This window comes from Mirounga leonina, unplaced genomic scaffold (assembly GCF_011800145.1).
Source record: "Mirounga leonina isolate KUSES-001 unplaced genomic scaffold, KU_Mleo_1.0 Mir_91, whole genome shotgun sequence".
In the NCBI taxonomy this organism is placed as follows: domain Eukaryota; kingdom Metazoa; phylum Chordata; class Mammalia; order Carnivora; family Phocidae; genus Mirounga; species Mirounga leonina.
Window position 1 is genome coordinate 47,584,003 of NW_023270839.1, and position 26,878 is coordinate 47,610,880.

The 26,878-nt window shown below is 54.6% G+C and overlaps 1 protein-coding gene across 1 annotated transcript in view; it reads left to right on the plus strand.

The window, feature by feature from the left end:
* CCDC33 (coiled-coil domain containing 33) overlaps positions 1 to 26,878 on the plus strand; it is a 100,759-nt gene that overhangs the window by 28,502 nt on the left and 45,379 nt on the right. Inside the window, exons 4-11 of the mRNA XM_034994166.1 lie at positions 4,338 to 4,471; positions 8,763 to 8,872; positions 10,436 to 10,552; positions 13,707 to 13,798; positions 14,959 to 15,079; positions 21,010 to 21,139; positions 21,768 to 21,901; positions 22,842 to 22,913. Coding sequence (XP_034850057.1) covers positions 4,338 to 4,471; positions 8,763 to 8,872; positions 10,436 to 10,552; positions 13,707 to 13,798; positions 14,959 to 15,079; positions 21,010 to 21,139; positions 21,768 to 21,901; positions 22,842 to 22,913 — 910 coding nt within the window. The remainder of the gene's footprint in view (positions 1 to 4,337; positions 4,472 to 8,762; positions 8,873 to 10,435; positions 10,553 to 13,706; positions 13,799 to 14,958; positions 15,080 to 21,009; positions 21,140 to 21,767; positions 21,902 to 22,841; positions 22,914 to 26,878) is intronic.

Consider the following 26,878-nt stretch of genomic DNA (forward strand, 5'->3'; position numbering starts at 1 on the left):
TAAGCCCCAGGCTCCATCCTCCAAGTGGGAAGGTCCTCCTCTCCATCTATTCAAGCCCTGCATCCTCCAGAAAACCTTGCCTCCCCAGTCCAGCCCAGGCAGGGTCAAAATCCGAAGAATCCAGCCTTTGACCACCCCATTTGGGTGACCATCTCTGCAGGGGCCAATTCTCCCCTCCTACCCCTGTTGCATAAGGCTGGGCTTCTGGGCATGAGACACATCATTGGGTTTTTCTGTGCCTTCCTGGGATGGAAGTAGGCCTGTGCCAGGGAGTCTGGCTGCCTCTTCAACTTCAGAAGGTTGGGGAGGCTGGACTTCCTGGCTCAGAGGCCGGCATGGAGGGTGCAGGTAGAGGGGAATTGCCCTGCCTTCTCAGGACAGAATGGGGCCCAATCATGACACACCTGGCACCTGGCCTAGAGGAACCTACCTCTAAGTTTCCCAGGTGAGCAAGCAACAGGACTGTGCAGGACCAGATCAAAAGATTGCAAGAACCCTTGTTGTACTATCCATCCACCTGAAGGTTCTGCCCTTTGTCCATTCTTATTCTGCCTGACCATCTCCTTCCTTGGGGCTTCTGGGAACATCTCTCTGGCCTTTCAGGATTCAGGGTCCTGCCGAGCCAGGACCCCAGCAGCCCGAACAGACTCAAATTGGGATCCTCCCCTTCCCCTTGATCTCCTAGGGGCTTCCCTGGGAGCAACACTCAGGACAAGCCAGGTGGTCTGCATCCTGGGCTTCCAAAGCCCTGCCCTGGAGGAGGCCAGACCTTGACAGTTGTTCATGCTCTGATACCTTGAGGAGCGTGGGAGACCAAGCGGACAGGCGGGGCAAGTGCAGGGGGGCGGCTTAGAGGCCTGGGAGGTGGGAGATGGGGTATAGTGTGGCACACAAACCTCCCCAGGGAAGCCCGTGTGTCTGTGTATGCATGTGCCCATGCATGCACACACAAGCTTGTGCGCTTGCGCTGAGGGAGGGGAAGCAGAGAAGAGGCCGGTCAGGGGAGACTTCCTGGAGGCAGGGACAATGGCACACACAGGTCCCACCCCTAGAGGTGTGTGCTCTAGAGGGCATTTCAAAGGCTGGGTGGCAGGTGGGGGAGCAGCTCAGGAGCTTGCACTCCCCCTCCCCATCAGTGCCCCTTGCTACCCACCCCACTGCTCACCTCCCTGGCAGCTGCAGCCCCTGGGGACCAGACCATGCATCTCCCTTAGTTAGAGCCTCGGAGAAGGAAAGCAAAATCCATCTTCTTCCTTCCCACTCACAGATGTGCTTAGGCCTCACCCCTAGCCTCTGCTTGGGTGGGAGCCCCGGAGCCTCCTGGCTCATTTGCCAACATCCACGCATCCTTCTAGGGTGCTGGGGGGTGGGGGTGGGGGCTGGCAGAGAGGGATTTCCTTTTCCTGGCAGCTTGAGACTCAGGATTGCTAAACTGTGCCTCTGAACCGAACCCTAGTTCCATCCTGGTGTGACTGCCCCCCCATGGCTGGATGAAGTCTGAGCCCCGGGACAGCAGGCAGCACCCAGGGCCTGTGGGCTAGAACTAGGCCAGGGCTTTAGGGACCAGAGGGAAGATCCCGCTCTTGCAGCTGGGCCGTGTGTGGGCAGGTCCTGAAGAGGCTCCCTGGCTCCAAAACTGCACTGGGAGACCCGAGCCCCATCAGGGCACTTGGGGTCTCGGGGACTAGGAGCAAGGAGTGAGCTGGTCCCCTTCAGCCCTCTAGATCTCCAGTTTCTAGAATAGCATCAAGGCCTGAAGGAGTCAGCTGTGCCAGGAAAAGCCATTATCCTGACAGCCTCCCTCCACCTGCTAAAAGCCTCCCTCCTTCCCCGGGGGGCCTCACCCCTCCTGAGTTATTCAGCCTCCACTCACCTAGCCCTGACGGACCTCTTTGGCGTGTGTTGAGGGAAGGGAGGGAAGGGAGGTTTGCTTAACCACTTCTACGCCTGAGCAGAGTCAGCACCTGCAGGCTCCCTTGGCCTTGTCCCTTGCCCGTCCCCATCTCTTTCTACCTGGAGTGCCTCCCACCAGGAGCTTGTGAGGCCACCTCTCAGGAGGGTGGAAGACAGGCTGGCAAGAACAGGCCATGGGTTCCAGCCTGAGGTCTGTCACTGCACTGCGTGTGACTCAGGTCCCTCGGCTCAGGTCTCCTCTCTGGGTGCCGGCAAGCCCCCAGGGACACACAGCACCACGTGCACTGCAGGGGCAGGTTGGGTGTTTGCGGTGTAGAGGACTGACTTCGTCCTGACACAGAGTGCAAGGCACAGGGTGGCAGGAGGAGGGGCTCCCATTGCACCCCTGAGTTAGCAGAGGTCACCAAGTCAGAAGGAAGAGGGTTCCAATACCTCCCAGCCTCGAGGCCTTCACCTCTCCAGCCCAGCAGCCTCCCACACACCCCTGAGCCAGCGGGGCCCCCTTTGTAGGTGTGGGGAGGCGATGTGTCTGGGAGGCACGGCCCTCTGCATCTCAGCCCTCCTTCAGCTCTCCCCGGCCCCTGCCGGGCTGCCCTGGGTCAGCCACCTTTGAGAAACACCCAGCTTGTTTCACAAAGGAGGGAATAACGCGAACTGGGGCCCTCTGAGTGCTGGGAGCTTAACTTGCTTTCTTCCTGGTCCTTATAACCGCCCTGGGAGGGAGGGTCCACCTACAGAGCTGGACACTGAGGCTCAGAGAGGGCAGGTGGCCTGGTTAAGAGGTTACAGTGGGCTCAGACCCAGTTGTGTGTCGCTCTGAAGCCAGTACTCTCTCCAGGACCCCACACCTTGGTCACAGCAGCCAGAGACCCCCAGTTGTAGACCCAGAGTTGGAGTCAAGATGGGGGGACACCAGGCCAAGGACAATTAAAATTATTATGATTATTACTATTCACACCGTCGTGGTGCTTAACAATATGTCAAGTGCTTTACACATATGAATTCATCTCATGCCCACAACGGCCCTGCATTATCAACCCCCTTTCACAGATGAAGGAAGTAGAGCACAGCAAGATTATGTACTTTGCCCAAGTCACGCAGCTACTAAGGGGCAGAGCTAGGATTTGGAACTCCAGGGACCTTGCGGTCATCACCGCGCCACACTGCCTCTCAGCCGAAGCAGAGGGGAGTTTTCAGTTGACCGCCGGAGCTTAGAGACAGGACTCTCACAAGAATGGTTGTCCACGGGAGTCCTACAGACAACTGGGGAGCAAAGATCCAGGCTGCTATGTCACTCAGGTCCAGAGGACAGAGTGAGGACCTGGGGGGTGAGGGGGAGCCAGAAGCCTTCCTGGAGGACAGTAGGATGAGCTGAGAAGGCCACGGGCTGGTGTAGCTACCATGTGGGGCACATTGGCTCGGAGCTTCTGGGCCAACTCGCCTGCCCCACGCTCCTTTTGGGGGCCTCCGGGGGTGGTTCCAAGGCTGGTAAGGACACCATCTGTGCTTCTGCTTGAGGAGCCATCGGCGGCACCTCCCCCTCCCGAGTACGTGGTGCAGCTCCCCTGCTCCAGGCTCTGGGATGATTCCTCACCCATGATTGCTGCAGTTAGTGTAGCGGTGCCATTTACAGCCCCAACATAATAACCTCCTCAACAGAAGAAGTATTAACTCTCTCGCTGAACTGTTTGATGGCTCGGCAGCTCAGGGACACTTAACTCAGATACCTGTGGGATGCACTGGGTTGCAGAGGGCCCAGGCTCCAGCCTCACCTTGGACACCCTGGCCCTGCACAACCCCTCACCACCCCCTGCCCTGTCCCATGCCTGGCTCCCAGTGTCCAACCCATGGCCCTGCGCACAGTGGATGCTGCAGAAGGCAGGAGCCTGAGTGTGCTCCATTGTAAAGGTTCAGAGCCCGGGGAGCTGGGCTGAGCCTCAGGAATCTGGGCCAGCAGCTTAGGGAAATGAAGGTCAAAGGAGAAGCTAGCCAGGCAGGCACCACACAGCCGCCCTGCCCAGAGACTTCCTCCCAGGGGACAGAACCTAGAGAAGAGAGTCAGGATGGGGAGTCTGTGCACACAGGCGCCTGCTGGGGAGCCCGGCCCAGGCAGGGGGCAGGAAGTCAGACAGGCAAGGCGTCTATCCCTGCTCCCATCCCCAGCCCTGGCCTCTGGTGCCTGAGTCCACGTGAAGGCCTCAGCAGTGGTCAGCAAGACAGTGTGGTCACCCGGGCAGTCAGAGCAGCTGAGGAGAGAGGCCCAGCGTCCCCTGGGCCTAGGATGACAGGAGTGTGTCGGCCTGGGAGGGAGCTCGTTATGCTCCGTCCACCCTTTACTCAGATTTATGGACAGCGTGTCCAGGAGGGCTGAGCAGCAGACTGGACACCCTTCCTCTGACTCAGCCTGCTCCTCCCCTCCCCAGGAAAACCACATCTGAGGACACGAAGAACCAGAATGCTAAGGCAGTCACATCTGTAACCTCGGAGCCCACCAAAGCCCCCATCTGGGGGGACACGGTCAAAGTGGAGCTCCAGGCTGAGGATGCGGGGCGAGAAGGTGAGGCAGGGGCAAAGGGGGCTGGTGTGCAGGGGAGGGGTGTGAGGCAGAAGCAGCCTCCCTCTCAACTCAGCTGGAAGCCACCTGAACACCTCTTTGGGCTCAGTTAAAAGCACTTTAAAGAAAAAAAATCATAACACTGTCATGCCTCATCTCCTTGGTCTGCTCGAAAAATGAGTTGTTCCACATAAATGAATTTTCCAGAGAAGGAAAGCTTATCTTTTTATGGCCACTGTTATCATTTTCATGGTTGTTATTACTACCTCCTCTCACTGAAACAGCACATTGCAGCTTCCTGGCACATCCTCACACATCGCTCATCGGAGTCACACCTCCTGCGAGAAGCCATGCTGCTCCCATTGCTTAGATGGGAACACTGAGATTCGGGGAACTTAAATAACTGGCTCAAGCTCATGCAGTCAGTAAGTGGAGGACCTAGGATCAGCATACCTGCTCTCACTGCAGCTCCAGGGTTCTAACTGCTTCCCTAGAACGGCTCCTTATCCTGCCCTGGCTCCCTGATACTGCCCACAGTCAGATAGCAGTGTTCCTGAGGGCCACGGAGCACTTTTGTAGAAACTGCCTCCTAGTTCTTGTTCCTCCACCCCCGGAAGCCTTTCCAGTCCCTATGTTTCAGCAAATTCTAGCACTGTAAGTAATTTAACTTTTTCAAGGCAGGGCTCATCCCGAAATCTCCAGGTACAGGTGTGCATACATATGCGTGTGCGCTCGTGGTTTCTGCTCTTGGGCGAGCTCAGGCTGGGCACACAGGAGTATTGACTGGCAGGTGCCAGGACAGCTGTGGGCACTGGCATCAGGCTTAGTCAGCACAGACCCACAGGTGCCCACGATATCTCTGCTCTTATCAAGTCAGAAGAACCTCAGGCTCCCGTCTTGCAGGTGGTCCTTCCCTCCGAGGACCGGCTTGGCTTCTCCCCTTGAAATCTCACTAGGGACTTAGAACTCCTGTCTGCCTCACAAAGAACAGAAAGCCAGCTGCTAAGGACAGGGGAAGGGAAGAGAAGCAAAGCACAAGGAGACACATCAATAAAAGGGCAAGAAGCTAGTTCTGGGTCAAGCCAAAGGATATTTTTCTGCCTATAAAGGGATAGGTGGAGCTGCTGGGGTGAATTAAGAATATGTGGAAGAGGAGGGAAAATTGACCTAGGATTTCATGCACATGTATTTTGTTTGTGAATGCCTGCCTGCTGGTCCACGTGTATGTGGGAAAGTAGTGTGTGTGAGTACGAGCTTGTGACTGCCATAGGCTTGCGTGCGTGTGTGTGTGCGCGCGTGTGTGTGTGTGTGTGTGCTGCAACAATGTGTTGTGTGTGTGCCTAGATTTATCTGGGAGGTGGCGTGTGCCTGGCAGTACGCGTGTGTATAGTGTGTGTACGTATATGGGCGTGTGTGCATGCATCTATGTGGCTGACAGGAAGTTAGGGGTTGTGGTGAGTGGACCTGGGATCCCACCCCACCTTGAGCTCTGCACATTCGGAGTGACTATAGGAAAGGACATGATGATTCAGTGGCCTTGGGGCCCATCTGTGCAGCAGAGAGGGGATAAGACTCACTGCAGAAAGAACAAGAGGGTAGGGAAGGCCTCCTGGATAGGCAGGGAATATTGGCAGTCTCCTCTTTGCAGATTGAAGTAGCTGGATGCTGGTTGGAACCTGGTTGGAACCGGTTGCTGTGGTGATGTCTGTGGTGGGGGTGGGGGAGATGGGGGCCAAGCCAAGAGGTGGCGGGGAGGGGAGGAGGTAGCTCAAGGAGGTGTTAATGAAAAGCAAAGGGGAGTTGCAGACCCGTGTCAGGGCTAAAGCAGGGGGGTGGCAGAAATGGCTTGTTGGCCACACAAAGGGAGCCGTGGGAGGCCGGAGGGGCACAATGCCCAGAGAAGAAGCTGATGAAGCGTGTTTGTAGCATGGAGACAGGAACAGGGAAGGATGGCTGTCCATTCCGCCCAGTTACAGCTCATCTGCCGGCTGCCCACACAGAGCTCCAAAGATGGGGGTAGGGGGTAAAAATGCAAGACATTCACCCTTCTTTCAGCCTCAGCAAATTCCAACCAGATTTGGGGACTTAGGGCCCATAGATAGTGGCCATGAGGGGCTACAGCTTCCACAACTACTGTTGAAGCTTTGGCTGGGAGCACTGGAATCCTCCAGCTGAGTTTTTTCAGTTCTGCTCAGGGCTGGGTGAGTATACGGAGCACTACAGATGGTTAATGAGGAGGAAAATAGTGACAACTACAAGGAGCATTTGCTTAGAATTTCATAACTTGAAAAACACATTTCCCTCCCCGCAACAATAGTAGGAGAGGGACAAGGTTTTTCCTTTTTAAAATATTAACATTTTGCAGAGCAGGGACATGAAGCTCAGAAAGGTTAAGTGACTGACCAAAGATCACAGAGCAAGTTGGTGTGTTAGTACTAGAACCCAGGTCTGCTCACTTCAAATCCTTTGTCTTACTCTACTTCTTTCAAGACAACCTGGAGTCTTTTGGGTACCCACTTCCTTTTCTTTCCTTTTAGCACAGATCCCATATGGCCAGCTCTTGAGGGACTTTGGCAAGTGTCTTTCCCTCTATGTATCCAGAGTAGCTGTGGGGAAGAGGAAGAACGGAAGAGTAATTAGCAAAGGCTCCTCCTCCTCTTCCTCCTCCACACACTTATCCAAATGACCCACCCAGGGGCACCTGGGTGGCTCGGTCTGTTAAGTGACTGCCTTCAGCTAGGGTCATGATCTCAGGGTCCTGGGATCTAGCCCCACATTGGGCTCCCTGCTCAGTGGGGGTGCCTGCTACTCTCTCTCTCTCTGCTTGTGCTCTCTCTCTCTCTCAACTGAATAAATAAAATCTTTTAAAAAATGCAAATGACCCACCCAACTCTAAGTGACTGAGCTACGTGGGGCTCCCAGCCTGCCGAACCGACCTGCCGGCAGCTGTCCGTGGTGCTGATGTGTCCTTGTCTCAAGTAGACTGGGTCTACTCCAGTCTCTATCAGGTACACCTGTCCTTCCCATCCTCCCTTTCCCGTTTTTTTCTAAATCTTTTAGAGCCTTCCTTCCTCCATCTCTCTTATTCTCTCTCCCCCTCCTCCCTCCTTTTCCCCCTTCCCCATCTCCTCTCCTCCCTCAAACCACAGACTTCCAGAGTGGAGAGATGCCTCCAGGATCACAAGCTCAGCCTCTCCCATCAGCCATTTACTATCTCTGTGATGGTGATCAAGTTATTTAACCACTCTCAGCTCCACTAATCACATTTTAAAAACAGAGATGGTGATTCCTACTTGAGGGTTTGTGGTGGGGATTTGTTGGAATAGTGACTCAGGAGCAACCATCCCTGTATCTGGCACACAGCATGTGCTCACTAAGCAGGATTGCCATGATTATTTCCAGGTCATTGGCATTCTCCCCAGAGTTCATCCTGAAGTTCATGCATTTAATGACAAAATGTAGTCTCTTTGGAGGAAGTTTTCTTTTTTTCTTTTTTAAAGATTTTATTTATTTGACAGAGAGAGACAGTGAGAGAGGGAACACAAGCAGGGGGAGTGGGAGAGAGAGAAGCAGGCTTCCTGCTGAGCAGGGAGCCCAATGTGGGGCTCGATCCCAGGACCCCGGGATCATGACCTGAGCTGAAGGCAGACGCCTAACGACTGAACCACCCAGGCACCCCATGGAGGGAGTTTTCTAAGTGTTGCATTGTTTATAGTGTTAGTCTAGTTTTCATTTCCTTGGAGTAAACTTTTGTTGATATTTGTATTGCAAGTTTTCTTGAGCAGATCCTGTTTCCTTACTGAGACTCAGTTTCCCCATTTGCAACATGTGGGAGGTAAGCCCTCCCTTCCCTGCCTGAAGAGCTGGTGAGAGTGTCTGTGACTAAGAGAAGCGGCTCCTAGGAAGGGGTATTATTCCTGCTTGTGTGTGTGTCTCTGTGCCAGCATATGTGTGTCTCTTGACATGGGGGCTCCATTCTGGGTGTGTCCATCTCTGGGCTTGGAGTTTCTGGACCATAGGACAGAATTGCATCTTTGGATTCTAACAGCACCTGACATGGAGACTTGTCCTAGGCCCAGGGCTCAAACAGCGCTTGTGAATGTGTGTGAGTGTGTGTGTGTTTGTGTGTGTGTGTGCGTGTGTCTCACATGTGTACATGTGCATGTTAGTTCCTCAGCAGGGCCCCTGCTGCCTGCTCTGGGCAATGTCTCACCTCCCACTGGCTCACCTCACTGGGTGGGATGTTGATCAGCTAAGCCCTGTTTTGACCTTGTGCTCTTTTTTCTCTATTAAGATGTGGTCCTCAAGGTGATGGACAATAAAAAGAAAGAGGAGCTGTTATCCTACCAAATCCCTATCAAGTACCTGCGTGTCTTCCACCCCTACCACTTTGAGCTAGTGAAGGTGAGTCAGAGCCCTGAGCCCGTGAGGGCCTGCGATAGGTAAGGGGAGAGCAGGTGGGAACCACCTTGATGCCCCCAGCTATTCCCTCGGAGCTTCCCATGCTCACCTTGCAGTATGACAATTCTTGGACCATATGGGGCTCAGGAAACCCAGCTCCTGGCAGGTAGACATGAATGACTTCCATGAGAATTTGGAATTCTCCAAATTCATCTCTGTAAAAGAGCCCAATAGCATGGAACATCTACTACATTAAATAAATACGCCAAGGAAAGATATATTCTGATTTCATGTATGTTAAAAGTGGGACTGTATCTAAAAAGCAAAGAAATACAGTATTTACAGAATATCTATGTCCCAGGTCCTGGGCCAGACACCATCTCTAATCCTCAAGGTGAATTACATTTTGCATACATAGGACTGGGACCCAGAGAGAGGAATCCTCCTAACCTGGGTGACAGAGCGAATGAGTAGCAGAGTGGAGGGTGAGCCCAGGTCACCTGTCTCCCACGTCAGTTCTTTCTGTGCTGCCACACACTGCCTTGGCAGGAGGAAGGCCCAGAAGATTTGGGGCAGGTGGGAGAGAAAGTGCTCCCTGGAGTGCACCCCTCTAGTAGGCAACTGGGCAGGAGCCTGGAGTGGGGAGTCTCAGGCATCTCCGTCCATGGCCTGAACTTCCCAGGACAACTCCCCCATCGGCTCCCTCTCCCCAGTGCTGATTGGTGGAAGGGAGAACTCACTCTTTCATGGCTCCAGTACTTAGTAAGTACCTACTATGTGCTAGGCAGTGGGCTAAGATGAACAGAGCATTACTTTCCCCTCAATGTGCCCTCCAGACCCCTAATGTGGCTTGGAATAAAGAACAATGTGATGCAAGATTGCCTAGATTCCTATCCCTGGTCTGCCTCTTGCTAACTGTGTACCCATAGGAAGCTGCTTAACCCCCTAGGCCTCCACTTCTCATTGGCAAAATAGAGAGACACTGAACAAGCATTTGGACAATCAATTGCAACAATGGGCATAAAGCCCCTGGCAAAGTACCTGCCACGTAGTGGGTGCTCAGTTTGTTCCTCTCCTTTCTTCCCACCAAGCCTTGCACCGATCTTCTTTCCAAGCACCTCCTCAACCATGACCTAGGGGTCTTTACCTTCCTTAAGCACCTTCCCTAAGCCTAGATGAGGTACCTGGGGCAGGCAGAGACAGGAAGGTCCAGAGAGATGAGTGACTCACCTGGAAGGCTCAGTGCTTTAGCTGTGATTCTGCAATCATCACCCAGGCCTTCTGGCTCTCTGGCCACTTACAACCCAGGCCTTGTTATCACATCTTCACAAAGAGAGCAGGCAGGCAATGGTCCTTGTGAGGGCGATGAAATATTCAAATAGAAAAGGGAAGATTTATTATATTGATCTTGGAAGGGCTCACGGGGACCATGAGCTTTAATTATCAGCTCGGAGCCCCGATGGAGCAATGCCAAGTGATTGTCTGCAGAGGGTTGGATTTATGGCCAGGGGCTTCCCCTTAGTCACTCTCCTTCTTGTGTGTCTTCTTCCTTCCCCCTGACCCAAGCCCGCCCAGTCTGGAAAAGCTGAAGAAGCCACTGCCAAGACCCAACTGTACGCGACCATCGTTCGGAAGGGCAGCTTCTTCCCCCGCTACGTCGGCAGCAACCACACAGCTCTGGAGGTGCCAGACTGGGGCCTGGGGCAGGGGTGGGGGGAGACAAGCTTTGAGCAGCCCCCAGGCCCTGCCCTTAACCACCTCCAATTGGCTTGACTTTATAAGGCAGGGAGGGGTGTCTGGGGAAGAAACCAACAGGGCCTTTCAAGAATAGCCAAAGGACTTTGTGAAGGACAAGCCCTGGGATGTCAGGGATGATGGGGATAAGGATGGAGATGAAAAGGATGCCTAACCTTTCCCAGCACTTCCAGGCACACAGTCCTACCCTAACCTGGCCATCTCTTGCTCTGCTCCACACACCATGCAGGCAGGATGGAGAAGGGGAGGCTACCAAAGCCTAAGTCTGCCTGAATCTCACGGGGGTGGCGTCCCACTTTGGCCCATAGTCCCTTCCTATTTTCTCTCATGTTCTCTCCCTCTTGCAGTAGTGACCCCTGATCTAGGGCTTACAAGCCCCAAATTTTAGGGCCCCCCCCCTCTTCTTTGAGTCCTATTTCTGAAGAGGTTTGGCTGGCCTTCCAATTAGGCATTCATTCATCCATTCAACAACTGTTTACATAGACTCCTCCAGGCCTGGCCCAGCTTGGACCTAGCTTCCACACATGCCATCCCCAACCTTCTACCCCTCAGCCTTTCAGCAGCCTCAGGAGGATGGGCAGTGCTCCAGAAAGATGTCCAGGAACCTACACCCTCTCTTTCCCCCACAGCCTTCAAACTGCCCAAGGCTGACAGATTCAAATGCAGCATTGGTCTGAGTATGATGGGGGCGGAGGGAGCAGCCAAGAAGGCCCAAGCTCTGGGCTTCCCCTGCCCCAGCCGGGCCAATCTGATGTACTCCACAGCACTGTAAGCCTGGCAGGACAAGAACTGTTCTTGAGTCTCATTTCACAGCTGGCTACACTGAGACCCAAGGAGAGCCTGGGAATGGAAGTCCAGAGCTCCTGGCCCCCATCTCTGCTTCCCCACAGCCACCTTGGGTGCCAGTGTGTGTGACTTGCAGGGTCCCTCTGGTCCAATCTCCCTCCCTTTTATGTCATGCCCTTTCCTGAGACCTGCCAGCAATTCACACACACACACACACACACACACACACACACACACAGAAGTAGGAAAAGTGGCCACAGCTTGGCCTTGCTGTCCCCAGGCCACATCCCACAGGGAGAAGGCCACATCCTTAAGACCCAGCAGAACCCTGGCCTGCAGGTATCTCCACCGAGGATCTGCCCTACACCCACCCCAGCCCACGGACTTACCTGGTAGAGTCTCCAGCACTCCGCCCACTCCCTGGCCCCAGCACAGATGTCCCCCCTTCCAGTCCTGAGAGCAGACTGGAGAGCACAGTGTGCAGAGAAATTGCTTCTGTCACTCACCGGCTGTCATGAGCAGTGTGCCTATCTCATTCACACCTGACCATTCAGCATGGACCAGGTGTAAATTAGCCACCACCCCCCACCTCTTGGAGACCTGCTCTCAGCCCCTACACCTGTTGGCGTCCCTGTGAGCACAAGGGCCTGACAGCTCTGCAGCGGACTCCCTCAGCCCAGACTCCTGCCCCCACCCAAAGTTTGTAATACCTGCAGCAGATCCAGTCCTTTGAATCTGGGGCAGGGACTCAGTCTCCAGGGACCCCAGCAAGCACTGAAAGACCCTAAGCACTATTATTTTAAGGCCTTACTACTTCACACTTGTGTGGCACCAGCTCAGATGGGTCCTGGCAGAGGGACCCAGGAGGGAGTGCTCAGGGAGGAGGAAAGGGAGAGGAGCCAGAACAAGCCCCTACTCCCAGGCACTCTCCTCCCATTGAAGGTCAGGACTAGGAGGACTGGGGACAGTATGGACCCACCCCTCAGTGTATGAGCTGGGATCCTAAGGCCCAGGGTGGAGCGAGGACTGGCCAGGGTGACATAGTGACCCAGCTGTTGTGAGTGGCCCCTCAGCTGTGTTCACAGCCCCTTCTCTTTCTGCTTTTCTTCCCCTGTGCACCCTGTAGTTAGGACCCCCATCCACCCTCCAAGAGCAGCTCAAGCCCAGCCCCTGCCTGAGGCCACTGCCTGGCCCCTCTCCACGCCACCCCTCCCCCCCCCAGGCATCAGAGGTCTGTCTCTCTCTCACTCAGAAATACACTCAGCCTCTCCCTCCCCTGTCCTCCACTTTTCTCCTTCATCAGTGGAGCTCATTTCTCCCTGAAACACACACTGAGTTCCTACTCTGTGCCAGGGGCGTTTGCTAAGAGCAGTGAATGAGGTAGACATGGTCCCCGCCCCTGTGGAGCCTGGGTTCTAGTCAGACGGACAGAACATGAACAAGAAAGAAATGAGAATGAACACAGGTTATGATGAGTGGTACAGAAGAGGCAATCCAGGGGCTGAGAATGGGGCAGGCTGCTTTAGGAAGAGTGGTCACAGAAGGTCTGCCGGAGGTGGTGACATTTAAGCTCTAAAGGAAGAGAAGGAGCCAGCCACTGAGTTGCAGGGGTGGGGGTGGGGGGGGTCTAGGCAGAGGGATCAGCATGTGCAAAGACCCTGAGACAGAAACAAGTGAGCATATTGGAGGGGTGAGACAAAAGAGGCTGGAGCAAAGGAGGACTTGGGGATTGGTGGAGATGCGGGCCAAGGGCAGACAGGCCAACACATGCAGGTTTTGGCCATGGATTCACTCTAAGGGCAGTGAGAGGATGGTCCTTGCTGGTCTCAAGCTGGAGAATGACATGGTCCAATTCATTTTTACAAAAGCAGTTTTTGCCATCATGTATCAAACTGCCTGGGAAAGGGGATGGGTTGGGAGCAGAATAGAGGCCAGTGATGGGGGTCAGAGGAGTAAAAGGAGCCACAGGAATCACAGCTGGGGGAGTTAGGGTGAGGGCTGAGGGGCGAGTGGGAGCCCATTTGGTGGGTAAGGGGTGAGGGCCAGGAGCCAGATCAGGAGTTGCTTGGGATGGCAGTGGAGATATATGGGGACAGAATCTGTGTCTTCTCCCTCTGCCTTCCCATTGCCTAGCCCAGGGCCTGAAGGAGGGCAGCCTGAGCAGAGAAAGAACCAAGTGAGACAGATGGAGGCAGGGATGAGCTCATTACTGGGGAGAAAGATGGCAGGTCGGTTTGCCTTGTCCCCGAGAGGGCCCAAAGCCACCCAAGGCTCACCTGCCTCCTCTCTTCCCCAGGTCTTTCTCCGCGGAGTCAACGAGCCCCTGGTCAACAACCCAGACCCCATGGTGGTCATTGCCAGGGTGGTTCCCAACTACAATGATTTTAAGTGAGTGGGGCCCAGGTGGGTGTGGGCAGGGGGAGGGCGGGGAGGGCAGAGGACAGAGGAGGGGAAAGGTTGTCATTGCCACCACAGGCCATGATTCCAGGAGCCCTAGAAACTTGCCCTCTTCAAGGCCTTTCAAACCTCCCATTGGGTCTGAGGTCCCAGGAAGTTGCCCATGGTCCCTGGAAGGGGGCAGCTCAGAACTCTCTGGAGAGGAGGCTGCAGAGGAGCCAGCATGTGGAGGAGGACAGGAGGTCCTCAGCCCCTCCAAACCTGCCTCCCCATCCCATACCCACCACATCCACAGTTCCCCCTCCTACTCTAGTGCAGGGCCAAGGCTCCAGCCAGTGGTTGTCCCCAAAGAAGGCAGCCTGTGGGTCAGCTCAGAACTTCCCTTTAACCCTGCCCATGAGTCTCCTCCTTTACCCTCCTGAGGGTCTCCCTGGCCCCAGCTGAAGCTCATGTCCCACCTCCCCAGACAACCTTTGGGGTTGGGTGGATTTGCAGCCCTCAGGAAGGGTATTCAGGCTAGTTTGGCCACTGGAGGTCACAGCACCATCTCCTGGGGGTCAGCTGTCTGCCTCTGTCACTTCCACTGACTCTGATGGCCCAACAGGACTCCAGTACACCATCTGTTGAGTTCTGATGACCTGCGAACACTCCTTGCTTGTTGGAGGAATGAAGCTGACTGATTCACTCACTCCCAGCCCTCCTAAGAGCTCAGCACACGTGCACACGCTCACACACACACCTCCTGAATCCTGCCCTTGCAGCCTCCGTGCCCTGCCAAGCCTAAACTAGAACTGCCAGCCTGGGGGTGGGTCATTCTGGCAAGGACTTCCAAAGGCGAGGCTTTCTGAAGATGAGGGCAGCTGGTGCATTCAGATGTGGCCCGGGCCACAGCAAGTCATGGGGCAGGGAACCTGGGAGCTGCAGCCCATCTCCTGACCCAGATGAGCTTTCCCAAGGCTTGGGCCAGCGATCAGAAGGACCAGGGTCCATCCCCTGTCCTGGTGTCCAGGTCCCTGCCCCCTCCTCCTCTCTCACATCAGTCCAGAGCCCATCTGCATGGGAGCCCTTGGCTGCCAGGCTGGGGCACAGAACCAAGAGCACCTGTCACCTGCAGCACTCCTGGGCTGACCCCTGTCTCCTTGCCTCCCCAGGGTCAATCAGGTAAAGCAGGACCCGGCGTTCACAGGGCTGCCCATCACCCGACTCTCCTTCCCTATCTCATCTGTGATGCACTTCGATGTTCCTCGGGTCAGCCAGAACGGGTGCCCTCAGGTATGGTTCCTGCCCCCCCACACCCTGTCACTGGGTCATACCTCTAGTGTCTCACCCACGTGTCGATTCACTCCCTCAGTCGGCTAGTCCCTGGACTATTAAGGAGTTTACTGAACCCGGCTGTGCACCCAGAGCCAAGCCTCTCAGTGCTATGGAGGAGTGGTCCTCAGGGCGCTCTTGGTCTGGTGAAGATAGGCATTACACGCATGAAAAGGTCAAACATCAACACAAGAGAATGTGTAATCTAATAATGAAGCGGGAGGGACTGTCAGAGCTATAAAAATGAGAGGAGAGAAGACACAAAGGACAAATATGGTCTGAAGCCACTGAGATGAGGTTCCTAGAGTAAGCAAATTCATAGAGACAGAAAGGAGAATGGTGGTTGCCAGGGACTGGGGGAAGGGGACAGTAGACTGTTCTTGTTTAATAGGTACAGAGTTTCCTGTTTGGGTTGATGAGAAAGTTCCAGAAATAGACAGTGGTGATGGTTATACAACATTGTGAATTGTGCATCTAAAGGTGATAAAAATGGGACAGTTCATGTTGTATATATTTTACCATAATAAAAAAAAATTTTTTTTTTGAATTTGAGGCCAGAAAGATGTGAAGCCTGGGTGATTAGGGTGGGTATCCAGACACAAGACTCTTGAGTTTTTAAGAGGGGAGGGATGGTTCAGGGCAACAGAGCACAGGAGTGGAGATGTGATGCACAGGACATTGAATATGTTGGGGAGGGGTGTGCAGATTGTGGCCGGGTGCCAAGGAATGGCCAGATCAGTCAGTTCCCATAGTTCACAGAGCTTGCCCCACATGATGGTCCCAATATTCCTAGAGGCCTTGAAGAACACAGGGGTGCCTGGGAAGTCCTTCCTGTTGTCTGCCCACCACAGTTCATGTCTAGCACGGCAAATACAGAATGAGGCACCCATTTGGAGACCCAGCCTTCATTTAAAGGCAAGGACATTTGAAGGCTCAGACACAGACAAGAGTGATGGTGGCAGGGAGGGGTAGGACGAAGGGGGACCCTGGAGACAGAGGCTTCAAACCCAAACCAATCCTTGGCCTGATTTCCCTAGAGTCATCTCACACATGGCCCTGCATTTGCCCAGAAAATTATGAACCAATCAGCAGGCGGTCCCGAGGGGCAGGAGGCGCGGGCTGCTTTAATGAGGGAGCCCCCTCCCCATCCCCGGGCCCTCTCAGGCTGCCTTTGCTGCCTAACCAGTCTTGGTAGCAGAGGTGCCCCTAGCTACAGAGACTTGCCTCCAGTGCCTTGTGCATGTGTGGGACTCAAAGCCAGCGGTCTGGTGATGGCAGGACACTTGTTGACGTTCACTAGACAACATGGCAGTTGGGCCAGGTTGAGAACTCCCAGAAGTGAGGGACAGGGGCAGGCTTCTGTGGTACAAGGTGGGGGTGGGCAGAGCCCTACCTGGAAGGGTACCAGTCAGCAGCTTACATACTCCCCTCCTCCCTCCCCTTTCTGCGCTTCAGCCTCCTCACCTCAGTTGAGGGATGGTGGTTGGATCAGGTAATTTCTAGGACATCTGGAGTCGCTGTGATTTCCCACCAGCTGCCCACCATGCCAAAGCACTGCGGCCAGGGATTTGAGGGCCTGGCACAGCTGGGTTTGACCCCTGCTCTGTGACTTACTAGCTGCGTGACCTTTCGCAGGCTTCTCAGTTTCTCCAATTCCAGATTCCTACCTTTACTGTGCTGTTAGCACTTGAAGGACTCACTTGTGCACAGCGTCCAAGCCCAGGGTGGAGGCTCAATGGGCTCCGTCCCTTTCAGAGCTGCCCCTCCCCTAGTGTCAGATGGCCCCTGAGGCCAGCCCTCATTACTTTTGGCTACAGTAACCCCATGGACTTGAGCTCTAAGCATATTTATTGTTACACTTGGCGAGGGTTCCGCACCTAGGATGCTGCCAGAATTGGTAGATGCACCATCTCAACAGCGTCCTCAGGACCTTTCCAACACCCCTGAATTGCCATCTTCAGCTGCTTACCAGCTCGTGGAGGCAAAATGTTCGGGGCACCCCATCCAGACATGACCAGGACCCAAGAGAGAGGGAGCCTCCCCTTCTCACCTGTGGCTTTTCTGAAGGGCTGGAAACCTTCCACACGCAGCCCCTCCACAGACCTCCCTTCTCGTCTCATTGGCCAGAATTGGGTCACATGCACTTCTCTCAGCCAATCACTGAGGAGGGGTGTGGCATCACCATGCCGTAGCTAATGTACCCAGGTGTGGAGAAGCGGGGGCCACCGGGACCAAAGCGGGTTCTGTTGGCCACGAGGGAGGGAGGGAGGGGAATGGTTGAGGGGCATTAGTGTCTGCGTCACCCCTCTGGGAGCCTGGTGATGATGGCAAACCTGGTCAGTGAAGGGAGAGTTGGGCCGTCGGGCCCGAAATCGGGTGGGACTTAGGAATTACTCCTACCCTGCCTCCCGCACCTTTGTGGGGGGCCGTTGCGCAACAGGCTGTTCCTGTTGGCCTGCCCTCCTTAGAGAACTGAGGCAGAGCTCCTGGCCGATGAAACAGAAGCAGAGGAGAAAGAAGTTGTCTGTGCCCACCGTCATCTGCCCTGTCTCAGTCCCCATGGCCAGTCGGTCCCCAGGCTCTCACGGGGCCCCTTTCCGTCCCACAGACCTTGCCCTGGTGCTGGCCTCATCTCTTGCGTGGACCACCGCGGCGGCCTCCACTCAGGCCCTTCCCATTCAGCCTGTGAGCCCTTCCCCTGAACCCCTGACCCTTTCACGGACAGGACGAAGCCCTCGCTGGCAGCCAGGTACACAAGGCCTCATCCCCCGGAGCCCCCTGGCTCACCCCCCCAACCCCGACAGGCTTTCTGCAGGCACGGCACTCTGGATGCGCAGCTCTCCTGCACACGCATGCTGTCCTCTCTGGTCTGCCAGCCTTTCTCTCTGCTGCCCTCAGCCTAGCATGCCCCCCTCCCTCAGGTCCTCCCTTCCCCCAGTCAAGAGTCATTGCTTTCTTCTCCGACATCCCAGCTCCCACAACCCACAACTTGCTTAGACCTCCACATGGATCACAGACGTGTGTGTGTGTCCTATCACCTGGGAAGATGGTGAGCTCCAGAGGGGACAGGGTCTGACTCTAGCTCCCCCATATGCCCCGCAGCACCCCTGAGGTGTAGAGCAAGGAGAAGCCCCCAGTCAGCATTGGCTGAGTTCAATTCAACTTTCATCTTGACGGCGAGGTATCCATTCTGTCCTTCAGCCCGCACGACAGCCTCCAAGGCATCCAGCATAAGACATTTCCCAGTGGACAGAGACTTCTTGGGTTCCAGGGAAGGGAAGGGACTTGCCAGAGGTCACGCAGCAAGGTTGAGGCAAACCTGGGCCCAGAGCCAAGGTGTCCTAACTTCCTCAAGGGCCCCCAACATCAGCCACCAGCAGCTACCCTTCCCAGGAGGGCAGAGCAGGCAGTGGTGGGTCTGGTGTGGATGTGGTGGGCCCAGGGGAAATGGAAGGAGGGCCCATGGGCCCATGTAATGAAAGCTCTGTCCCTAGGGAAGGCAGGTCTGCCTCAGTGGCCAGGGGTTAATGGCTTTGCTGAAGATCACAGCTGAGGGTTAATCACATTCCTTAATTCCACAGCCCGCCGTGGCCTTTCCCATTAGCCTCTATGGTCAATGGCTTCCCCGCCCCACGCCCTGTCCCCCACTCCCCCCCCACACACACATGCCACCAACACCTTCACCAGGGCCCTGGCATCAGACTCCAGAGGTGGTTTAACCTTGATTCCTTGCCCTTCCCCCCCGCCCCCCACACACAAGAGAGGCTGACCCTCTCTCCCCAGTTGTAGGTCTGAAGGGATCTCTCTTGGAGGACTCATCCTGGGAAACCATTCAGGGAAAGACCTGTCCTTCCTGAGCAGTCAGACACTATTTCTTGTTTAGTAGACTCCATTTAGACACATTAATAGGCCCCCAAGAGGACAGCTAGCATCCATTAAATAACCCCCCTTCCAGGGTGGGAGCAAGAGATGGGGCCAGCAAGGGACTGAGTCACAGGTCCTCCTTGAGTGCCTCGGGGCCTGGCAGATGGTCCAGGCTATGGGGAAGCCCCTCTGGCACTCAGTGGGGTGGCTCTGGGATGGGCATGGTTTGGAGATCAATCCTGAAAGACCATTCCCAAGGCCCATGGAACCCGGAAGCAGCTTCTCTAGCCTGGCCTGGTGGCCAAGTGGCTGTCCCTGAGCTCCCTCTGGAGCCCATTCTCAGGAACAGTCCATCACCCCAGCCCCTGTCCCTGTGCTCAGGACCCCTGGCCCCCAAAGTGACTACAGCCCATGTCCCCAGGGGCAGAGGCCGAGGCAGACACAGCTGAGCCTCGGGCGGGGCCTCAGCAAGAACCAGAGCAGGCACATTAGTGTGACAGGCATCAGAGCCCTGCCACCACGGGGGGAGTGGACCCACACTGATATTTCGAGATCCTGCATCAATAACTCCTGGAGCCAGTGGTACATTTGTGCTGACCTTTCTGAGCAACGACTGGTTCCTGCAGGGGAGTGGGAGGTGGGAGCGGCTGCCACTGTTGCTGACAGCCCCTGGCTGGGGACAGAGGCAAGGCGGCCTCTGGGGGAGTCTGCACCGATGGCCCCAGCCCCTCCGTGTGTCGGGACCGTGCAGGGCTGCTGGCTGTGTGTTACATGCTGATGCCCTCATGTTCCATTCCCCAATCCCCACCTTCCAGCCTTTGTAGATGCTCGGCCTCCTCCACCTGCAGTCCCCCCTTGTTCCAGGCATCCTCCACCCTTGCCATGCTTGGAACCACCATCCACCTTTGTCTTGGGCGGTTTTCCCAGCCAGAAGATCTCCCTCTTTCCCTTTGCCCTGCCAAATCTTACTTAAGAGCCTTCCTCTGCTCCTGCTTACTGCAAGACAGCTTTTGTGGCCATCCTCGGGAATGTCTCCTGTAGCCCCTTATTTGGGGGCTCTGGTCAATGCTGTCTTGTTTCACTGTTAAAATAGCACTCACGTGTGTGCCCCAGCTGCTGACTTAGTGTGCTGTTAAGTCCCCCGAATGCCTGATGGCCTGCGCTTCAGACACACCAAGGCTCAGGTTTCTGAAGACCCGCTGTGGCCTCTGCATCCTGTGTGGGGCAGAGAGGGGCTGCGGACAGGGTGGAGGGCATGTCTCCTTTGGCATCAATGACACCCCCAGCCATGGGGGTGAATACTAGTGCAGCTCTTTAGGAAAACTGCTTATCCATGGTCAGTCCAGTGCCTTAAAATGTATGTCCTTTAATTCAGCATTTTCATTTCGGGTACTTAGGAAATAATCTGAGACACAGAGATCAATGTCAAAGAATATTCAATGCAGTGCTATTCCAGGAAAACACAGGAAGGGGGAAACCTGGGCACATGGACATGACAAAGTATCCTACAGCTGCAAAGATCACGGATACCAAGTGTTACTTGTGACTCCGGATATGCTTAGGTTTGCACAGTAATTGAAAAATGTAGGATGTTAGGATGACAATTATCTACAAAATAGGCTTAGGAAAAAACTAGAAAGAAACACAGTCTTAGGACAGTTGTCTTTAGTGGAGGAATTTAAGGTGTTTTGGGGGGTGTTTGTTTTTGGTTTTGTTTGAAGTAGGCTGTACACCCAGTGCAGAGCGAACTTGGGGCCTGAACTCACGACCCTGAGATCAAGACCTGAACAGAGATCAAGAACCAGACACTTAACTGACTGAGCCAGCCAGGCGCCCCTAGGGTTTTTCTTTTTAATCTTTCTACTTTTCTGTATTTTTCCAAAATTCATTCATTACACGTATGTCGCTTTTACAATTGGGACAAACATTTGCGACATATGTAGACACACACAGACGGATATACCTGGACATCCCTTGATTTGGGAGAAGCTGTGGCCCCACCGCCTACTCCCACTGTCTCCTTTCAGCTGTCCAAGCCTGGGGGACCCCCGGAGCTGCCCTTATGGAACCAATCCTTCCTCTTCCAAGGCCGAGACGGAGCCACCAGCTTCTCGGAAGACACAGCCCTGGTGCTGGAGTACCACTCCTCGGCTTCCAGTGAGTGCCCCTTGGTGCTGCACAGGGGCAGCCATGCGTCAGGACATATGTAAGAAAGGTGCTCGGGCCACCTGCCTCTGCCCCCTGCGGGGATAGGTGAAGGGGACCTGGTTCCCAGTGCATGCAGACAGGTGGAGGAGCACCTGGCTGGCTTCCTTGTCCTCGTTCCTTGGCACGGGCCAGCACACATGGGTCCTATTTCCATATTAGATCCATTCATTTTTATCGCACCACTATCCCTCCCCATGTACCTGTCAGGGAGGAGGGAGGGATAGATCCCCGCAGGGCTCACAGCATAGAGGGGAAACCGGATTCAGAGACCAGCTGATCCACGGTCTTAGATCCACATGGAGAGAGTAAAGCCCCCAAGGGCAGAGACAGAGGAGATCCATATACGTACCCAGAAGCACAGAATATGTTGAGAGTTGGTCTTGAATTCAGAGAGCCCTAAAGAGCAGAGGAGGAGGAGACTTGTGCAGGGCAAGGCCAGGGGCAGGAACGTGAGGTGTGGGAGAACCGGATGTTGGGTACCAAAGGATGGGGCCCCTGCTGGGGCCTCTAACGCTGGGACCCGAGGGGCTTGGGGTGCGGGCTTTGGTGGGAATCCCAGCTGGTCCTCCCCCTACAGTGAAAGGCAGTGAGCCATGGACCCTCAGCAAGCCCCTGGGCGTCTCCGTGTTGCCGCTAAAGAGCCGTTTGTACCGCAAGATGCTGGCAGGGAAGGGTCTGAATGGGCTGCGTGTGGAGAGGCTCCCCATCACCGTGAGTGCCCCCCTCGATCAGAGCCTGTGGCGGGTGGCCTGCTCCCGCCCCAGCCCAGCCTGCTTCGCCCTGCCCCACTGACGCCAGGGACTCTGGCTTCTCCAGCAGCTTCCACCAGGGCCCTCCCCGTGGAAGCCAACCACCGTCAGGTATAAGGAGCTCCCCCGAGCTCCTGCCCCGAGCAACGTGAGGAGAAACACAGGGAGGCCCCACGGGATAGTGGCAAGAGTTCAGGCCTTTAACCAGAGAGACCTGGGTTTAAATCCTGACTTGCCCTAGTTCTCACTGTGCACTCTGGGGCAAGTTTCTTAGACTTTCTGAACCTCGGAGTGCCCATCTCTAAAATGGGAACAACATACCTGTATAGGATCTCTCTGTATGACAAGAGAGCCAAGAGCCCAGGCTCTAGAGCCTGACTGTCTGGGTCCAAATGCTGGTCCCACCCCTTCCAGATTACATGACCTTGGAAAAATTAAAGTCCCGGTGCCTCAGTTTTCTTGTCTGTTAAATGGGTTCATAGTAATAGAATTTTTCTTATAGGGTTGCTGTGAGATTTTTTTCTTTTAGGAAATACGTGTAAAGTACTTAGAACAGAATAAGTTCTCAATAAGATTTAATACATATTATATCACCATTTATTTCTATGCCACCTTTTCCCCTAAAATGCTTCTGGCCATCCTGATGTAATAGATGTCAGTAAATGGGCGTTTCCCCACTCTGCCAGGACGCAGGTCTGGAAGTGCCAGTCAGGTCTTCAGTGGAGTTGAGAAGGGAGGTTCGAGGCAGTGAGGGTGAGCAGAGGCAGATCATTCTGCCTCCCTCTCACTCCCCAGGCAGAACCCCTAGCAGGCCCCTTCTTGGGGAATCCAGAGCAGTGGGCAGATCAGAGGCAGAAGCCGCCCTGGCCAGCATGCGCTGACAGCTCCCCTCTCCTCCCCAGGACACCAAGCTGAAAACCATAAATGGTGAGGCCCCCACAGTGGATATCTCCTTCCAGCTGCTTTCCTCTGAGGTGAGGCTGCGGGGACGGGAAGGGCAGGGCCTGGCAGCCACGTGTCAGCTCCCAGAGCCCCGCAGTGTGTTCCAACCTCCTTCACAATTGCTGGCCTCGTTCAGGGGCTGGGGCCAGGGGCTTCTGGAAGGAGGGGACTGCTGCTTTGGAGAGAAATGTCTGAGGGTGATTTGAAGCTCCAGAAAATGAGACAAAGCTGAGATTAGGAAGAGGAGAGTTGAGAGCAGAGGGCCACCCAGACCTGGGAGTCAGCCTCTAACCCAGCCCAAGCCAAGCCTGGCTCACTGGGATCAAGGTTCTACAAGGGTGAGCTAGGATTTCAGCTTCTCTTGCTACGTAACAAACTACCACAAACCTAGCAGCTTAAAACAATGCCCATTTATGGGCTCGCACTTCTGTGGGTAGGCAGTCTGACACGGCATGCCTCAAATCAAGATGTTGGCAAGGTCACACTCCTTTCTGGAGGCTCTGGGGAAGTGTGTGCTTCCAGGCTCATTTAGGTGGTCATCAGAATCCAGTTCCCCACAGTCGTGGGATCCAAGGTCCCTGTTTCCTCGTTGACTGCCAACCAAGGGGCCCCTCAGCTGCTAGAGGTCACCTACATTCCTTCTCACAATGGCCCCCTCCATCTTTCAGCCAGCAGGCATGTCAAATCCCCCCCACACTCCAAAACTCCTGACTTTCTCCTTTGTCAGCAGCCAGAGAAAACCCTCTGCTTTTAAAGGGGCTCATGTGATTAGGAGAGTCCCACTCTGAGAATGTCCCCATCTTAAGGTCAGCCATGCCATGTAACATAATCACAGGGGTCACAGCTCATCATAGGCATGGGTCCTGGGGATTAGGGTGTGGAATCTTGGGGGCCCGTTTTTGGAATCCTGCCTACCACAGCTTGGTTGATCCAAGTGGAAAGATACCACTGGCTGAGCCCTGCCTGATGGATGGGATCTCTTCCTCTAGACAACTCTCCCTGGACTCTGGGTCCCGGTTGAACCCTGGTCATTTGGCTCCAGTGCACCTGGCCAGCACCTTCTGGAATTCTTCCCCTTTTTGGTCTGTGGTGCTAAGACAGGCACAAAGCTGGGAGGTGAGCAGTTCAGGACCATGGATGCCTGGGTCAGCCCCCTCCCGCCAGCTTCCCACACCAGGAAAAGTCGCCACCAGCACTGGGGTAATACTTGGCCCTGTGACCTTACCCATGGGGAACACAGGGAATTATATGGTGTGGGGTAAGAGGCATGTATCTGGAAATATAGCCACCTGAAAATGTGTCCCTAAGGCCTCTGGTGAGTACCTGGGACCTCCCATCAGCACTTCCCCCTGTGGAATGTTCTGCATCGTCTTCTAATTCCTGATGCCTCTCTTTCCTGATGAAAGAGAGTTTGTTAGAGACAGTCTGACACCCCACCCTCAACCCCATCCCCACCACCACACCAGGTGTCGGACCAAGAAGGTACTGAGAGGGGAAGACACAGAAGCAGCAAAAGACCCAAGAAAGAAGCAGGGTCCTTGGAGAAAATGTCACCAATTTCCCAGATGGGAGCTCACTCCTCCACGGCCTCTTCTCGGGGTCTAGAGTCTATCAGTGGCCCCTCCTGTCCCTTCCTCACCTCCCCCTGTCTTCTGTCCCTTCCCAGGGACACATGTGTCCTGAGGACCGAAAGGAGCATCAAGTGCCCCTGGACAAGCCACTGGGGGACCCAGGCAGGCAACAGGCAGGTGGACAGGACACTTCCCGGTTGCCCAGCGGCTAGGCACAAAGGTCTCAGTGATGAATTATTCACCGGAGCTGTGCTAAGTGCAGAATTAATCCCTTTCCTTCCAGCTGGCGGCCTCACTAAATTATCCCTCCAAGTCATGCGGGAAAACGCTGCCGAATTCATTTAGCGGCTGAGTGTTTTGATCTGGGCCTTGTGATTTTAGCTTCCCCTTCCCCCCGCCCCCCTCCCCCTGGAGGCGGGGGAAAAAAAACCTTTCAGTAATGGATTTCCGAGAAGAAAGGAAAAGAAAGGGATCAAGATTGGGTGTGTACCAGGAAAATAGTACTAGAGGAAATTCAGATTCTGCAGCCAAGCATTCACCACACACACAGTTCCACACACGCACGCTCTCTCACACCATCGTGTGCGAATACCCACATTCAGACAGTCCCATATGCACAGACATGAACATGCGGGCACACATACACCCCTTTGCATGGGCACTTAATACACCATACACACACACACGCTCACACACACACATGCAGACTGACACACAGATGTTTTCACAGCCGCATTGGCATTCACAGAAGCTACATCTGTTTGTGGCCCAACTGTTCCTTGGTGACACTATCTGTGAGTTGGCCAATAACTGACTCACTTTGATTCTAGAATCCTGAACTCCAATTTTGGAGCTAATGTGGTGGGCTCGGCATAGGTTCTTGCAGCCAGGGCACCCAGCCATTCATTCTTTTATTCCACATATATGTGATGAGGACAAGAATTTTGGCCACCCTTGTGGATTTCAATGAGAAGAGGGAGGGTCCGGCAGCCATGGAGCCCATCTGCCTTGAATTCACCCTCATCGGGCTTGGACATGGCTCTCTGCTCACATCTGAGCCGTTTTGGCATCCTTCTCTCTGCGGGGTAGTGAGAGCGTGTTGAGAATTGATGAACAGGTGGATGGCCTGGCAGCTGAGTGCAGAGGGCCCATCCCCGGCTCCATCACTCTCCACCGCCATCACTGTCACACCACCCATGTCCTCTGTGCCACCGCCAACATTGGGCACCTGTTATGTAGCAGATACTGTCCCAATTTTAGGGATCTTACACGTCCTCATAAAGCTTGCATTCTTAGAGGGCAGGGAGTGTGGACCAGACAGTGAGCTAGTCAGTTCATGAGCAGACAGCAGCTCCTGGTAAGAGGCCTGACGAAACCCAGTGAGAGCAAACACCTGACAGGTTCTGAATTCTTTCCCTCTTACGGTTCCACCTAAGACGCTGTTTGCAAGTTCATGGTGGAAGGTACCTGGCCTTCATGTCTGCATTCCAGCCTGGGGGACCAGCACCATTGCTTCTTCCATCTTTTAAATCAAACACTGCTCAAAGCTCCATGAGCCACCGCCGCCGGAAGCCTGGGATCTTAGAGTCCTGTGGACACTCTGGCTGTGGGGGAGGCTTGGGTAACGGGTCTCTCGGGGCCCCTCACCCATCTGACTAACAATTCCAACTTGAGGGCAATTCCTTCCCTGTGGTCAGATGGGCTACTGAAAGGTGATGCTTTGGGAGAAATAAATATGCATGCCCTATTTGGGTACCTCCCTCCTGAGGACACATCCTCTTTCTCCTGAGCCTCCGAGGGACAGACAGGTATCCTGGTTAATTGAGGTTTGGGTGAACACTTTCTCCCCCACCCACTGCTTCCACATCACCCATTCTCAGAGCTCTGGGAACAAGAGCATTGTGGAATTTCCGAATAGAGACCACCTCTCTCAACAGCCCACCCTGGACAGGATTGTCCTTGACAATGTCCACCACAGGTGGTCTCACTCTTGCTCTGCCATGACAGGAAGCTCACTACCACCGGACGTACCCTGTCCCGTGGCTCCGTGGCCACAACAGATAGAAATGACCACCCCACACTGAGCCCACACCCTCTCTGCACCCCCAGGCTCCTGGCTTCTCCATCTGGGGCTGCAATGCGACTTTAGCAAGCCTCCCCTGCTGGTTGTGGGGACACTGGCACGTGGTCAGGCATCCAGCATGCTGGCTGGCCCACTAGCCAGCAGAGCCTGCAGTTTCTGTGAATGTGGGATGAAGTGGTCTCCTGGTTGGGGATATTGTGCTTGAAGCTGGTTCTGCTGTTGATGGGTTAAGCTTTTTCCTCTGATGGGACTTCTCTACAGGCACATGCTGCTTAGAGTGATCTGCTTGAAGCTAGAGTTGTGTGTGTAGATGAGCATGTGAATAACTACACATAGATTCACA